The following is an 18,374-nucleotide window of genomic DNA, read 5'->3' on the forward strand; positions in this document are numbered from 1 at the left end:
TGTGAGTGGGTGACTACGTGAGTGGGTGTGAGTGGGTGACTACGTGAGTGGGTGACTACGTGAGTGGGTGAGTGGGTGACTACGTGAGTGGGTGACTACGTGAGTGGGTGAGTGCGCACGTTGAACTTCTTTCGCGCCGTACGTAGCCAACCGGAGCTAATCGACGACAAAAACCGCGACCACTGCTTCTGCATTTTACATTTAATTTATTCAGAAACGACAGAGAGAAGTTGCCCCCCCCCACCACCACCCCCCCACCACCCCCCCACCACTCCCCAAGCCCCCCCCCCACTCCCCAAGCCCCCCCCCACCACCCCCCCAAGCCCCCACCAAGATCCCCACCCGATTGCGCAATCGGCGTGGCTGCGAGAGACGGGAGACCTCGGGGGAGCTGCTCCCATGACGGAAGTGGACACTGCAGAGCCACCGCAGAGCCCACGCGTCATCAGGCAAAGCCCACGCGTCATCAGGCAAAGCCCACGCGTCATCAGGCAAAGCCCACGCGTCATCAGGCAAAGCCCACGCGTCATCAGGCAGAGCCCACGCGTCATCAGGCAGAGCCCACGCGTCATCAGGCAGAGCCCACGCGTCATCAGGCAGAGACCACGCGTCATCAGGCCGTGCCCTGGGCCCACCTCGCACTGCCGGGAGGGGGGGGCACTTTCCATGCTGTGCGAGCCTGTGGGTCTGTGTGGGTCTCTGTTGGTCTCTGCGTGAGTCTGTGGGTGTCTGTGTGAGTCTTTGGGTCTCTGTGTGAGTCTGTGAGTCTCTGTGTGAGTCTGTGTGAGTCTGTGGGTGAGCCTGTGGGTCTCTGTGGGTCTATGTGGGTGTCTGTGTGAGTCTGTGGGTGAGCCTGTGGGTCTCTGTGGGTCTCTGTGGGTCTCTGTGTGAGTCTGTGGGTGAGCCTGTGGGTCTCTGTGGGTCTCTGTGGGTCTCTGTGTGAGCCTGTGGGTCTATGTGGGTCTCTGTGGTTCTATGTGTGTCTCTGTTGGTCTCTGTGGGTGCCTGTGTGAGTCTGTGGGTCTCTGTGTGAGTCTGTGGGTCTCTGTGGGTCTATGTGTGAGCCTGTGGGTCTATGTGGGTGTCTGTGGGTCTATGTGGGTCTCTGTGGGTGTCTGTGGGTCTCTGTGTGAGCCTGTGGGTCTATGTGGGTCTCTGTGGGTCTATGTGTGTCTCTGTTGGTCTCTGTGGGTGCCTGTGTGAGTCTGTGGGTCTCTGTGTGAGTCTGTGGGTCTCTGTGGGTCTATGTGTGAGCCTGTGGGTCTCTGTGGGTTTCTGTGGGTCTCTGTGTGAGCCTGTGGGTCTATGTGGGTGTCTGTGGGTCTCTGTGGGTCTCTGTGGGTCTCTGTGTGAGCCTGTGGGTGTCTGTGGGTCTCTGTGAGTCTCTGTGGGTGTCTGTGGGTGTCTGTGGGTGTCTGTGGGTCTCTGTGGGTCTCTGTGACCCTCTGGGTCTCTGTGAGTCTCTGTGGGTGTCTGTGGGTCTCTGTGACCCTCTGGGTCTCTCTGAGTCTCTGTGGGTCTCTGTGAGTCTCTGTGAGTCTCTGTGGGTATCAGTGGGTATCAGTGGGTCTCTGTGAGTCTGTGTGGGTCTCTCTGAGTCTCTGTGAGTCTATGTGGGTCTCTGCGAGTCTCTCTGAGTCTCTGTGGGTCTCTCTGAGTCTCTGTGGGTCTCTCTGAGTCTCTGTGGGTCTCTCTGAGTCTCTGCGGGTCTCTATGAGTCTCGGTGGGTCTCTCTGAGTCTCTGCGGGTCTCTATGAGTCTCTGTGGGTCTCTCTGAGTCTCTGTGGGTCTCTCTGAGTCTCTGTGGGTCTCTCTGAGTCTCTGTGGGTCTCTCTGAGTCTCTGTGGGTCTCTCTGAGTCTCTGCGGGTCTCTATGAGTCTCTGTGGGTCTCTCTGAGTCTCTGCGGGTCTCTATGAGTCTCTGTGGGTCTCTCTGAGTCTCTGTGGGTCTCTCTGAGTCTCTGCGGGTCTCTATGAGTCTCTGTGGGTCTCTATGAGTCTGTGGGTCTCTATGAGTCTGTGGGTCTCTACGAGTCTGTGGGTCTCTATGGGTCTGTGGGTCTCTATGAGTCTTTGGGTCTCTATGAGTCTGTGGGTCTCTATGGGTCTGTGGGTCTCTATGAGTCTGTGGGTCTCTATGGGTCTGTGGGTCTCTATGAGTCTTTGGGTCTCTATGAGTCTGTGGGTCTCTATGGGTCTGTGGGTCTCTGTGAGTCTGTGGGTCTCTATGAGTCTGTGGGTCTCTCGGAGTCTGTGGGTCTCTGTGGGTCTCTGTGGGTCTCTATGAGTCTGTGGGTCTCTGTGGTTCTGTGGGTCTCTATGAGTCTGTGGGTCTCTCTGAGTCTGTGGGTCTCTGTGGGTCTGTGGGTCTCTATGGGTCTGTGGGTCTCTATGAGTCTGTGGGTCTCTATGAGTCTGTGGGTCTCTATGGGTCTGTGGGTCTCTATGGGTCTGTGGGTCTCTATGAGTCTGTGGGTCTCTGTGGGTCTGTGGGTCTCTATGGGTCTTTGGGTCTCTATGAGTCTGTGGGTCTCTATGAGTCTGTGGGTCTCTATGGGTCTGTGGGTCTCTATGAGTCTTTGGGTCTCTATGAGTCTGTGGGTCTCTATGGGTCTGTGGGTCTCTATGAGTCTGTGGGTCTCTATGGGTCTGTGGGTCTCTATGAGTCTTTGGGTCTCTATGAGTCTGTGGGTCTCTATGGGTCTCTGTGAGTCTGTGGGTCTCTATGAGTCTGTGGGTCTCTCTGAGTCTGTGGGTCTCTGTGGGTCTCTGTGGGTCTCTATGAGTCTGTGGGTCTCTGTGGGTCTGTGGGTCTCTATGAGTCTGTGGGTCTCTCTGAGTCTGTGGGTCTCTGTGGGTCTCTGTGGGTCTCTATGAGTCTGTGGGTCTCTATGAGTCTGTGGGTCTCTATGAGTCTGTGGGTCTCTATGAGTCTGTGGGTCTCTATGGGTCTGTGGGTCTCTATGGGTCTGTGGGTCTCTATGGGTCTGTGGGTCTCTATGGGTCTGTGGGTCTGTGGGTCTCTATGGGTCTGTGGGTCTCTATGGGTCTGTGGGTCTCTATGAGTCTGTGGGTCTCTGTGGGTCTGTGGGTCTGTGGGTCTCTATGGGTCTGTGGGTCTGTGGGTCTGTGGGTCTGTGGGTCTCTATGGGTCTGTGGGTCTCTATGGGTCTGTGGGTCTCTATGAGTCTGTGGGTCTCTGTGGGTCTGTGGGTCTGTGGGTCTCTATGGGTCTGTGGGTCTGTGGGTCTGTGGGTCTCTATGGGTCTGTGGGTCTCTATGGGTCTGTGGGTCTCTATGAGTCTGTGGGTCTCTATGAGTCTGTGGGTCTCTGTGAGTCTCTGTGGGTCTCCGTGAGGTCGAGGGTCGGTCACTTCTTGCCGCTAACGTCCAACAAGTCTTTGGCTTCGTTGATTTTCGCAGCGAGGAACGGGGAGCCACCTGCGGGGAGCCACAGAGACAAAGGTCCCCCGTGTAGCCTCTATCAGACTGCAGGGGCAAGTGCTGTCAGCAGCGAGTGGCAGCAGCGCCTATGAAGGTAGACACAGACAAAGGTCCCCCGTGTAGCCTCTATCAGACTGCAGGGGCAAGTGCTGTCAGCAGCGAGTGGCAGCAGCGCCTATGAAGGTAGACACAGACAAAGGTCCCCCGTGTAGCCTCTCACAGACTGCAGGGGCAAGTGCTGTTAGCGAGCGCCTACGAAGGCTACCGGCACTGTGGCACACGAGGGGGGTGGGTGGCCAGCACCACGCCCGGCCGCCTTTGTCTCCCCAGTGGCGATGATTACTACACACACCGCACCTGGTACTCAGTTGAGGCTGAGTCGACCTAGGGGAGGCCCGGGACAGGTTCAGATAATCGTCACCGGCGGTGTTGGCCGTGAGCGGGAATCAAACCCGGGTCGCCGGGTTCGTAGCGCAGCGCGCTAACCGCTGCACCACCGCTCCCCACACACACCCCACCACACACACACCCCACCACACACACCCCACCACACACACCCCACCACACACACACACCCCACACACACCACCCCCACACCACCCCACACACACCCCACCACACACACACACACACCACACACCCCACACACACCCCACACACACACCCCACACACACCACCCCACACACACCACCCCACACACACACCCCCCACACACACCCCACACACACACCCCACACACACCCCACACACACACCCCACACACACCACCCCACACACACCACCCCACACACACACACACACCACACACCCCACACACACCCCCCACACACACCCCACACACACACCCCACACACACCACCCCACACACACCACCCCACACACACACCACCCCACACACACCCCACCACACACACACACACACCACACACCCCACACACACCCCACACACACACCCCACACACACCACCCCACACACACCACCCCACACACACCACACCCCACACACACCACCCCCACACCACCCCACACACACCCCACCACACACACACCACCCCACACACCCCACACACACCCCACACACACCCCACACACACACCCCACACACACCACCCCACACACACCACACACCACACACACCCACCCCACACACCACACACCCCACCTACACACACCACACACACACCCCACCTACACACCCCACACACACCACACCCCACACCCCACACACACCCCACACACACACACCACACACACCACCCCACACACACCACACACCACACACACCCCACACACACCCCACACACACACCCCACACACACCACCCCACACACACCACACACCACACACACCCACCCCACACACCACACACCCCACCTACACACACCACACACACACCCCACCTACACACCCCACACACACCACACCCCACACCCCACACACACCCCACACACACACACCACACACACCACCCCACACACACACACACCCCACACACACACACCACACACACACACCACACACACCACACCCCACACACCACACCCACACACACACACCACACACACCACCCCACACACACACCCCACACACACACACCACACACACACACCACACACACCACACCCCACACACCACACCCCACCACACACCCCACACACACACACCCCCCACACACACACCACCCCCACACCACCCCACACACACCCCACCACACACACACACACACCACCCCACACACCCCACACACACCCCACACACACCCCACCACACACCCCACACACACACCCCACACCCCAACCCCCCTGCCCACCTCTGTCGGGGTGGTTCAGCATCATGATCCGTCTGTGAGCCTCAGCAACCTTCACCTTGTTAGCAGTGGGGCTGGGGGGAGAGTGCCACGCACACACAGACTCACACACTCAGACTCGCACACACTCAGACTCACACACGCACAGAACCACAGACTCACACACACAGAGACCCACAGACTCACACAGAGACTCACAGACTCGCACAGAGACCCATAGACTCACACAGAGACACACAGAGATCCACAGAGACCCACAGACTCACACAGAGACCCACAGACTCACACAGAGACTCACACAGAGACCCACAGACTCACACAGAGACCCACAGACTCACACAGAGACTCACACAGAGACCCACAGACTCACACAGAGACCCACAGATTCGCACAGAGACTCACACAGAGACCCACAGACTCACACAGAGACCCACAGACTCACACAGAGACTCACACAGAGACCCACAGACTCACACAGAGACCCACAGACTCACACAGAGACTCACACAGAGACCCACAGACTCACACAGAGACCCACAGATTCGCACAGAGACTCACACAGAGACCCACAGACTCACACAGAGACCCACAGACTCACACAGAGACTCACACAGAGACCCACAGACTCACACAGAGACCCACAGACTCACACAGAGACTCACACAGAGACCCACAGACTCACACAGAGACCCACAGATTCGCACAGAGACTCACACAGAGACCCACAGACTCACACAGAGACCCACAGACTCACACAGAGACCCACAGACTCACACAGAGACCCACAGACTCACACAGAGACCCACAGATTCGCACAAAAATCTATACAGAGGATCTCTGTATAGATTGTTTTGTGTTGTAAGAGTGGTGTTTGGTAGGAGTGGTGGTAGTGGTGTTTGGTAGGAGTGGTGGTAGTGGTGTTTGGTAGGAGTGGTGGTAGTGGTGTTTGGTAGGAGTGGTGGTAGTGGTGTTTGGTAGGAGTGGTGGTAGTGGTGTTTGGTAGGAGTGGTGGCAGTGGTGTTTGGTAGGAGTGGTGGTAGTGGTGTTTGGTAGGAGTGGTGGTAGTGGTGTTTGGTAGGAGTGGTGGTAGTGGTGTTTGGTAGGAGTGGTGGTAGTGGTGTTTGGTAGGAGTGGTGGTAGTGGTGTTTGGTAGGAGTGGTGGTAGTGGTGTTTGGTAGGAGTGGTGGCAGTGGTGTTTGGTAGGAGTGGTGGTAGTGGTGTTTGGTAGGAGTGGTGGTAGTGGTGTTTGGTAGGAGTGGTGGCAGTGGTGTTTGGTAGGAGTGGTGGTAGTGGTGTTTGGTAGGAGTGGTGGTAGTGGTGTTTGGTAGGAGTGGTGGTAGTGGTGTTTGGTAGGAGTGGTGGTAGTGGTGTTTGGTAGGAGTGGTGGTAGTGGTGTTTGGTAGGAGTGGTGGCAGTGGTGTTTGGTAGGAGTGGTGGCAGTGGTGTTTGGTAGGAGTGGTGGTAGTGGTGTTTGGTAGGAGTGGTGGCAGTGGTGTTTGGTAGGAGTGGTGGTAGTGGTGTTTGGTAGGAGTGGTGGTAGTGGTGTTTGGTAGGAGTGGTGGTAGTGGTGTTTGGTAGGAGTGGTGGTAGTGGTGTTTGGTAGGAGTGGTGGTAGTGGTGTTTGGTAGGAGTGGTGGCAGTGGTGTTTGGTAGGAGTGGTGGTAGTGGTGTTTGGTAGGAGTGGTGGTAGTGGTGTTTGGTAGGAGTGGTGGTAGTGGTGTTTGGTAGGAGTGGTGGTAGTGGTGTTTGGTAGGAGTGGTGGTAGTGGTGTTTGGTAGGAGTGGTGGCAGTGGTGTTTGGTAGGAGTGGTGGTAGTGGTGTTTGGTAGGAGTGGTGGTAGTGGTGTTTGGTAGGAGTGGTGGTAGTGGGTGTGTTGGTGGTCCGGCAAAACAACCCCCTACCTCCTTGTGGTGCCGGACGGGCGTGGTGGTGGTGAGCGTGGTGGTGGTGGTGGTGGTGAGCGTGGTGGTGGTGAGTGTGATGGTGAGCGTGGTGGTGGTGGTGGTGAGCGTGGTGGTGGTGGTGAGCGTGATGGTGAGCGTGGTGGTGGTGAGCGTGGTGGTGAGCGTGGTGGTGGTGAGCGTGGTGGTGAGCGTGGTGGTGGTGAGCGTGGTGGTGAGTGTGGTGGTGGTGAGCGTGGTGGTGAGGGTGGTGTTGGTGAGCGTGGTGGTGGTGAGCGTGATGGTGAGTGTGGTGGTGGTGAGCGTGGTGGTGAGGGTGGTGGTGGTGAGCGTGGTGGTGAGGGTGGTGGTGGTGAGCGTGGTGGTGAGGGTGGTGGTGGTGAGCGTGGTGGTGGTGGTGAGGGTGGTGGTGGTGAGCGTGGTGGTGGTGAGCGTGATGGTGAGCGTGGTGGTGGTGGTGGTGAGCGTGGTGGTGAGGGTGGTGGTGGTGAGCGTGGTGGTGGTGGTGAGCGTGGTGGTGGTGAGCGTGATGGTGAGCGTGGTGGTGGTGGTGGTGAGCGTGGTGGTGAGGGTGGTGGTGGTGAGCGTGGTGGTGGTGGTGAGCGTGGTGGTGAGCGTGGTGGTGTTGGTGAGCGTGGTGAGCAGCGTCCCTCACCTCACTCCCAGGATGAGTGACGCCTCTCGCTTGGTCATCTTGGGCTCAAACCCTCCCCGATAATAACCACCAAACGCCTGTCCCACACACAGACACACACACAGACACACACACACACAGACACACACACATAGACACACACACACAGACACACACACACACAGACACACACACACACAGACACACACACACACAGACACACACACACACAGACACACACAGACACACACACACACACAGACACACACACACACAGACACACAGACACACACACACACACACACAGACACACACACAGACACACACACAGACACACACAGACACACACACACAGTGACACACACACACACACAGACACACACACACAGTGACACACACACACACACAGACACACACACACAGACACATACACACAGACACACACACACACAGACACACACACAGACACACACACACACAGACACACACACATAGACACACACACACACACACACACAGACACACACACACACAGACACACACACACACAGACACACACACACACAGACACACACACACACACAGACACACACACACACAGACACACAGACACACACACACACACACAGACACAGACACACACACAGACACACACAGACACACACACACAGTGACACACACACACACACAGACACACACACACAGTGACACACACACACACACAGACACACACACACAGACACATACACACAGACACACACACACAGTGACACACACACACACACAGACACACACACACAGACACACACACACACACACAGACACACACACAGACACACACACAGACACACACACACACAGACACACACACACACAGACACACACACACAGACACAGACACAAACACACACAGATACACATAGACACACACACACATAGACAAAGATCAAATATCCCCCGTGTAGCCTCTAACAGACTGTAGGGGCAAGTGCTGTTAGCGGGCACCTATGAAGGCTACCGGCACGGCACACGAGGGGGGTGGGTGGCCAGCACCACGCCCGGCCGCCTTTGTCTCCCCGGTGGCGATGTTTACACACCGCTACACCAGGTACTCATTTAGGCTGAGTCGACCTAGGGGAGGCCCAGGACCGGTTTAGACAACACCATCAGTGACGGTTACCTAAACCGGTCCTGGGCCTCCCCTAGGTCGACTCAGCCTCAAATGAGTACCGGTTGCGGTGTGTAAACATCGCCACTGGGGAGACAAAGGCGGTCGGGAGTGGTGCTGGCCACTCACCCCCAGTCAACCCACGGCACCTGCAGGGTCTGCCCCGTGACCTCCTCCTCATGCACCTAGCCTGGCACAGCAGTCAACCAATGGCACCTGCTGGGTCTGTCACGTGACCTCCTCCTGCACCTAGCCTGGCACAGCAGTCAACCAATGGCACCTGCTGGGTCTGTCACGTGACCTCCCCCTCATGCACCTAGCCTGGCACAGCAGTCAACCCATGGCACCTGCTGGGTCTGCCCCGTGACCTCCTGCACCTAGCCTGGCACAGCAGTCAACCCAGGGCACCTGCTGGGTCTGTCACGTGACCTCCCCTTCATGCACCTAGCCTGGCACAGCAGTCAACCCAGGGCACCTGCTGGGTCTGTCACGTGACCTCCTGCACCTAGCCTGGCACAGCAGTCAACCCAGGGCACCTGCTGGGTCTGTCACGTGACCTCCTGCACCTAGCCTGGCACAGCAGTCAACCCATGGCACCTGCTGGGTCTGTCCCGTGACCTCCCCCTCATGCACCTAGCCTGGCACGGGCGCCGTGGCGACGCTGGGCTCACCGAAGTGGGTAGGGTCTGCATCGTCTTCTTGATGGCCGGCTCCGCTTGCTTGAAGGCCGTGATGGCGTAACGCCCTGCAGAGACAAAGGTCCCCCGTGTAGCCTCAACACACCGCAGGGGCAAGTGCTGTTAGCAGCGAGTAGCAGCAGCGCCTATGAAGGTCGACACAGACAAAGGGCCCCCGTGTAGCCTCTAACAGGCTGCAGGGGCAAGTGCTGTTAGCGAGCACCTATGAAGGCTACCGGCACTGTGGCACACGAGGGGCTGGGTGGCCAGCACCACGCCCGGCCGCCTTTGTCTCCCCAGTGGCGATGTTTACACACCGCTACACCAGGTACTCACACAGTTACACACACTCACAGTCACTCACACACAGACACACACTCACTCACACACAGACACACACACACAGACACACACACTCACACACACACACACAGACACACACTCACTCACACACAGACACACACAGACACACACAGACACACACAGACACACACACTCACACACTGACACACAGACACACACTCACTCACACACAGACACACACACACAGACACACACACACACAGACACACACTGACACACAGACACACACACTGACACACACACACACTGACACACACACACACAGCCACTCACTCACAGTCACTCACCGACAAATGCAGCGGCAGCAAGGGACAATCCAGCCGCTATCAAAGAACTCGCCTGCGCACACAGAGACACACACAGAGACACACACAGAGACACACACAGAGACACACACAGAGACACACACAGAGACACGGAGACACACACAGAGACACACACAGAGACACACACAGAGACACACACAGAGACACACACAGAGACACGGAGACACACACAGAGACACACACAGAGACACACACAGAGACACACACAGAGACACGGAGACACACACAGAGACACACACAGAGACACACACAGAGACACGGAGACACACGGAGACACACAGAGACACAGAGACACACAGAGACACACAGAGACACGGAGACACACAGAGACACACACAGAGACACACAGAGACACACGGAGACACACAGAGACACACACAGAGACACGGAGACACACGGAGACACACAGAGACACACAGAGACACGGAGACACACAGAGACACGGAGACACACAGAGACACACAGAGACACAGAGACACACAGAGACACACAGACACGGAGACACACAGAGACACGGAGACACACAGAGACACGGAGACACACAGAGACACGGAGACACACACAGAGACACACACAGAGACACACACAGAGACACGGAGACACACAGAGACACAGAGACACAGAGACACGGAGACACACAGAGACACACACAGAGACACGGAGACACACAGAGACACGGAGACACACAGAGACACACGGAGACACACACAGAGACACACAGAGACACACACAGAGACACGGAGACACACACAGAGACACACGGAGACACACACAGAGACACACAGAGACACACAGAGACACACAGAGACACACACAGAGACACACACAGAGACACACGGAGACACACGGAGACACACACAGAGACACACACAGAGACACACACAGAGACACACAGAGACACACACAGAGACACGGAGACACACACAGAGACACACACAGAGACACACGGAGACACACACAGAGACACGGAGACACACACAGAGACACACACAGAGACACACACAGAGACACGGAGACACACACAGAGACACACACAGAGACACACACAGAGACACGGAGACACACGGAGACACACAGAGACACAGAGACACACAGAGACACACAGAGACACGGAGACACACAGAGACACACACAGAGACACACAGAGACACACGGAGACACACAGAGACACACACAGAGACACGGAGACACACGGAGACACACAGAGACACACAGAGACACGGAGACACACAGAGACACGGAGACACACAGAGACACACAGAGACACAGAGACACACAGAGACACACAGACACAGAGACACACAGAGACACACAGAGACACGGAGACACACAGAGACACGGAGACACACAGAGACACGGAGACACACACAGAGACACACACAGAGACACACACAGAGACACGGAGACACACAGAGACACAGAGACACGGAGACACACAGAGACACACACAGAGACACGGAGACACACAGAGACACGGAGACACACAGAGACACACGGAGACACACACAGAGACACACAGAGACACACACAGAGACACGGAGACACACAGAGACACGGAGACACACACAGAGACACACGGAGACACACACAGAGACACACAGAGACACACACAGAGACACACACAGAGACACACACAGAGACACACGGAGACACACACAGAGACACACACAGAGACACACACAGAGACACACACAGAGACACACAGAGACACACACAGAGACACGGAGACACACACAGAGACACACACAGAGACACACGGAGACACACACAGAGACACACAGAGACACACACAGAGACACGGAGACACACGGAGACACGGAGACACACAGAGACACACGGAGACACACACAGAGACACACACAGAGACACACAGAGACACGGAGACACACACAGAGACACACAGAGACACACGGAGACACACACAGAGACACACACAGAGACACACAGAGACACGGAGACACACACAGAGACACACAGAGACACACACAGAGACACACACAGAGACACGGAGACACACGCAGACACGGAGACACACAGAGACACACGGAGACACACACAGAGACACACAGAGACACACACAGAGACACACACAGAGACACACACAGAGACACACAGAGACACACACAGAGACACACACAGAGACACACAGAGACACACACAGAGACACGGAGACACACGGAGACACGGAGACACACAGAGACACACGGAGACACACACAGAGACACACACAGAGACACACAGAGACACGGAGACACACACAGAGACACGGAGACACACACAGAGACACACAGAGACACACGGAGACACACACAGAGACACACACAGAGACACACACAGAGACACACAGAGACACGGAGACACACACAGAGACACACAGAGACACACACAGAGACACACACAGAGACACGGAGACACACGCAGACACGGAGACACACGGAGACACACGGAGACACACACAGAGACACACAGAGACACACACAGAGACACACACAGAGACACACAGAGACACACACAGAGACACACACAGAGACACACAGAGACACACACAGAGACACGGAGACACACACAGAGACACACACAGAGACACACAGAGACACACACAGAGACACGGAGACACACAGAGACACACACAGAGACACACACAGAGACACACACAGAGACACGGAGACACACACAGAGACACGGAGACACACAGAGACACACACAGAGACACACAGAGACACGGAGACACAGAGACACACACAGAGACACACACATAGAGACACACACAGAGACACACAGACACACACAGAGACACGGAGACACAGAGACACGGAGACACAGAGACACACACAGAGACACACACAGAGACACACACAGAGACACGGAGACACACACAGAGACACGGAGACACACACAGAGACACGGAGACACACACAGAGACACACACAGAGACACACACAGAGACACACACAGAGACACACAGAGACACACACAGAGACACGGAGACACACAGAGACACACACAGAGACACACAGAGACACACACAGAGACACACAGAGACACACACAGAGACACAGAGACACAGAGAGACACACACAGAGACACGGAGACACACACAGAGACACACACAGAGACACGGAGACACAGAGACACGGAGACACGGAGACACACACAGACACGGAGACACACACAGAGACACACACAGAGACACGGAGACACACACAGAGACACACACAGAGACACGGAGACACACACAGAGACACGGAGACACACACAGAGACACACACAGAGACACACACAGAGACACACACAGAGACACACACAGAGACACGGAGACACACACAGAGACACACACAGAGACACGGAGACACACACAGAGACACGGAGACACACACAGAGACACACACAGAGACACACACAGAGACACACAGAGAGACACGGAGACACACAGAGACACACACAGAGACACACAGAGACACACACAGAGACACAGAGACACAGAGAGACACACACAGAGACACACACAGAGACACGGAGACACACACAGAGACACACACAGAGACACGGAGACACACACAGAGACACACACAGAGACACGGAGACACACACAGAGACACGGAGACACACACAGAGACACACACAGAGACACACACAGAGACACACACAGAGACACGGAGACACACACAGAGACACACACAGAGACACACACAGAGACACGGAGACACACACAGAGACACACACAGAGACACACACAGAGACACACACAGAGACACACAGAGACACACACAGAGACACGGAGACACACAGAGACACACACAGAGACACACACAGAGACACACACGGAGACACACACAGAGACACAGAGACACAGAGAGACACACACAGAGACACACACAGAGACACGGAGACACACACAGAGACACACACAGAGACACACACAGAGACACGGAGACACACACAGAGACACGGAGACACACACAGAGACACGGAGACACACACAGAGACACGGAGACACACACAGAGACACGGAGACACACACAGAGACACACACAGAGACACACAGAGACACATACAGAGACACACAGAGACACGGAGACACACACAGAGACACACAGAGACACACAGAGACACGGAGACACACACAGAGACACACGGAGACACACACAGAGACACGGAGACACACACAGAGACACGGAGACACACACAGAGACACGGAGACACACACAGAGACACACACAGAGACACACACAGAGACACGGAGACACACACAGAGACACACAGAGACACACACAGAGACACACACAGAGACACACAGAGTTACACAAGGACAAAGAACCCCCGTGTAGCCTCTAATAGACTGCAGGGGCAAGTGCTGTTAGTAGCGAGTAGCTGCAGCGCCTGTGAAGGCGACCGGCACTGTGGCTGTTTTACTACACACACCACACAGGTACAATTTTGAGGCTGAGTCGACCTAGGGGAGGCTCAGGTTCAGATAATCGTCACCGGTGCTGTTGGTGGTGGCCGCGAGCGGGAATCGAACTCGGGTCGCCGGGTTCGTAGCGCAGCGTGGCGCTAACCGCTGCACCACCGCTCCAACAACTACCACCACCATCACCACCACCACCATCAACAACAACACAACAACAACCGCCATTCGCCACTAAGTGGCGGTGACGTCACCACGACGCTTGTGCCAGGCCATGTGCACCTTGAGGCCACGTGAAGTGTCGAACGCCCGCTGGCAGGAGGTCACGGGGCAGACCCAGCAGGTGCCACGGGTCGACTGACCGAGATGACCGAGATGACTGGCTGATGCACCACCTGTGCCCCCTACTGTGCCAACTTGCTGCGCTTTAGCCACCGCTCCGCACACAGCACCACACACACACACACAGCACCACACACACACACACAGCACCACACACACACACACAGCACCACACACACACACACAGCACCACACACACACACACACAGCACCACACACACACACACACAGCACCACACACACACACAGCACCACACACACACTGCACCACACACACACAGCACCACACACACACAGCACCACACACACACAACACCACACACACAGGACCACACACTGCACCACACACACACACAGCACCACACACACACAGCACCACACACACACACACAGCACCACACACACTGCACCACCCACACACACACAGCACCACACACACACATTGCACCACACACACACACAGCACCACACACACTGCACCACACACACACACACAGCACCACACACACACACAGCACCACACACACACAACACCACACACACAGGACCACACACTGCACCACACACACACACAGCACCACACACACAGCACCACACACACACACACAGCACCACACACACTGCACCACCCACACACACACAGCACCACACACACACATTGCACCACACACACACACAGCACCACACACACTGCACCACACACACACACACAGCACCACACACACACACAGCACCACACACACACAGCACTACACACACACAGCACTACACACACACACAGCACTACACACACACACAGCACCACACACACACTCAGCACCACACACACACACACAGCACCACACACACACACACACAGCACCACACACACACTCAGCACCACACACACAGCACCACACACACACATTGCACCACACACACACACAGCACCACACACACACACAGCACCACACACACTGCACCACACACACACACACAGCACCACACACACACACACACAGCACCACACACACACAGCACTACACACACACACAGCACTACACACACACACACAGCACCACACACACACTCAGCACCACACACACACACACAGCACCACACACACACACAGCACCACACACACACACAGCACCACACACACACACAGCACCACACACACAGCACCACACACACACACAGCACCACACACACACAGCACACACACACACACACAGCACGACACACACAGCACCACACACACACAGCACCACACACACACACAGCACCACACACACAGCACCACACACACAGCACCACACACACACAGCACCACACACACACACAGCACACACACACCCACAGCACACAGCACCACACACACAGCACCACACACACAGCACCACACACACTCAGCACCACACACACACAGCACCACACACACATTGCACCACACACACGCACAGCACCACACACACACACAGCACCACACACACTGCACCACACACACTGCACCACACACAGCACCACACACACACACAGCACCACACACACACACACAGCACCACACACACACACAGCACCACACACACACTCAGCACCACACACACACACAGCACCACACACACACACAGCACTACACACACACACACACAGCACCACACACACACTCAGCACCACACACACACACACACAGCACCACACACACACACAGCACCACACACACACACACAGCACCACACACACACACAGCACCACACACACACACACACTGCACCACACACACACACACACAGCACCACACACACACACACAGCACCACACACACACACACAGCACCACACACAGCACCACACTCACACACAGCACCACACACACACACACAGCACCACACACACACACATCACCACACACACACTCAGCACCACACACACACTCAGCACCACACACACACACACAGCACCACACACACACAGCACCACACACACACACAGCACCACACACACACTCAGCACCACACACACTCAGCACCACACACACACACACAGCACCACACACACACACACACAGCACCACACACACACAGAACCACACACACTGCACCACACACACACACAGCACCACACACACAGCACCACACACACACACAGCACCACACACACACACACTGCACCACACACACAGCACCACACACAGTACCACACACACACAGCACCACACACACACACAGCACCACACACAGCACCACACACACACACACAGCACACACACACACAGCACCACACACACACAGCACCACACACACACAGCACACACAGCACCACACACACACACAGCACACACACACAGCACCACACACACACAGCACACACACACACAGCACCACACACACACACAGCACTACACACACACACTCAGCACCACACACACAGCACCACACACACACACAGCACCACACACACACACAGCACTACACACACACAGCACCACACACACACACAGCACCACACACACACACAGCACCACACACACACACAGCACCACACACACTCAGCACCACACACACACACAGCACCACACACACACACAGCACCACACACAGCACCCCACACACACACACATCACCACACACACACACAGCACAGCGCGTTGCCACTCAATCGTTCCAGCGACTTGTTTAGGCCGAGCGGACCTAGGCGCGCCTAGTGAAGTGTCCGCAGTGGTGCGGCCACCACCCCCGTCTCTTCCATCTGCCTGTGTCTCAAAATCTCTGTCCCTCGCTCCCTCTCACCATCGCGTCCTTCGCTGTCGCGCTCTCACGCTGACGCCGCTTTGCTCGCGAGGAGGATGGAGGAGAAGCAGGAGAGCTGATGGCACCATCGGGGTTACACCATCACCACCATCACCACCATCACCATCATCACCTCCATCACCACCTCCATCACCACCGCGCAACACGTGGAGGTCACGAGACGAAACAGCCGTAAAGCGTACACGGGGGAAGGGGTGTGGGGGAGTCGTAAAGGTTCACGCAGCATTGTCGTGAGGTGTCGTGAAACGCGGGGTCGGGGGAAGGGCGTCGTAAAGTGTCGTAAAACTTGCCGGGAGTGTCGTAAATGCTTTATTTGGGGGTCGTGAAGTATCGTAAAGCGTTTCTGGGGTGTCGTAAATGTGTCAGGGGGTCATATTCTTGGTTCTTTCGGGCAAGTAACGTAGAGGGGAGAAAATAAAATAATTAAACAATTTGATTGTTTCATATTCTTTCGTGACTGCAGGTACAATACAAATATAAAACGATCAAATTGTTTTAATTATTTTTTTGTTTCA

General features: G+C 55.9%; 1 protein-coding gene across 2 annotated transcripts; it reads right to left on the minus strand.

Annotated features, from left to right (window-relative positions):
* Nucleotides 1–343: 343 nt before the first annotated feature.
* On the minus strand, nt 344–18,039 carry DNAJC19 (DnaJ heat shock protein family (Hsp40) member C19). 2 transcript variants are annotated; one of them, XM_078882849.1, is made up of 6 exons: nt 17,839–18,036; nt 10,283–10,334; nt 9,627–9,700; nt 7,809–7,885; nt 5,256–5,326; nt 344–3,441 (listed from the first exon to the last, which is right to left on the minus strand). In XM_078882849.1, exons 1-6 carry the CDS (start codon nt 17,839–17,841, stop codon nt 3,371–3,373), a joined length of 348 nt encoding a protein of 115 aa, XP_078738975.1. In that variant the 5' UTR covers nt 17,842–18,036; the 3' UTR covers nt 344–3,370. The 2 variants fall into 2 exon arrangements, with proteins under 2 accessions (XP_078738975.1, XP_078738976.1); XM_078882850.1 differs by lacking the exon at nt 344–3,441 and adding an exon at nt 3,476–3,619 and having other exon boundaries at nt 17,839–18,039.
* Nucleotides 18,040–18,374: the final 335 nt, after the last annotated feature.

This window comes from Lampetra fluviatilis, chromosome 67 (assembly GCF_964198595.1).
Source record: "Lampetra fluviatilis chromosome 67, kcLamFluv1.1, whole genome shotgun sequence".
Taxonomy (NCBI): Eukaryota; Metazoa; Chordata; class Hyperoartia; order Petromyzontiformes; family Petromyzontidae; genus Lampetra; species Lampetra fluviatilis.

What these genes read in the sequence shown, in the direction of transcription:
- DNAJC19 (XM_078882849.1), bottom strand. An exon ending in TGCAGACCCTACCCACTTCG is followed by an intron (nt 7,886 to 9,626) that starts GTGAGCCCAGCG and finishes TGTGTGGGACAG; the next exon opens with GCGTTTGGTGGTTATTATCG. An exon ending in TCACTCATCCTGGGAGTGAG is followed by an intron (nt 5,327 to 7,808) that starts GTGAGGGACGCT and finishes CTCTCCCCCCAG; the next exon opens with CCCCACTGCTAACAAGGTGA.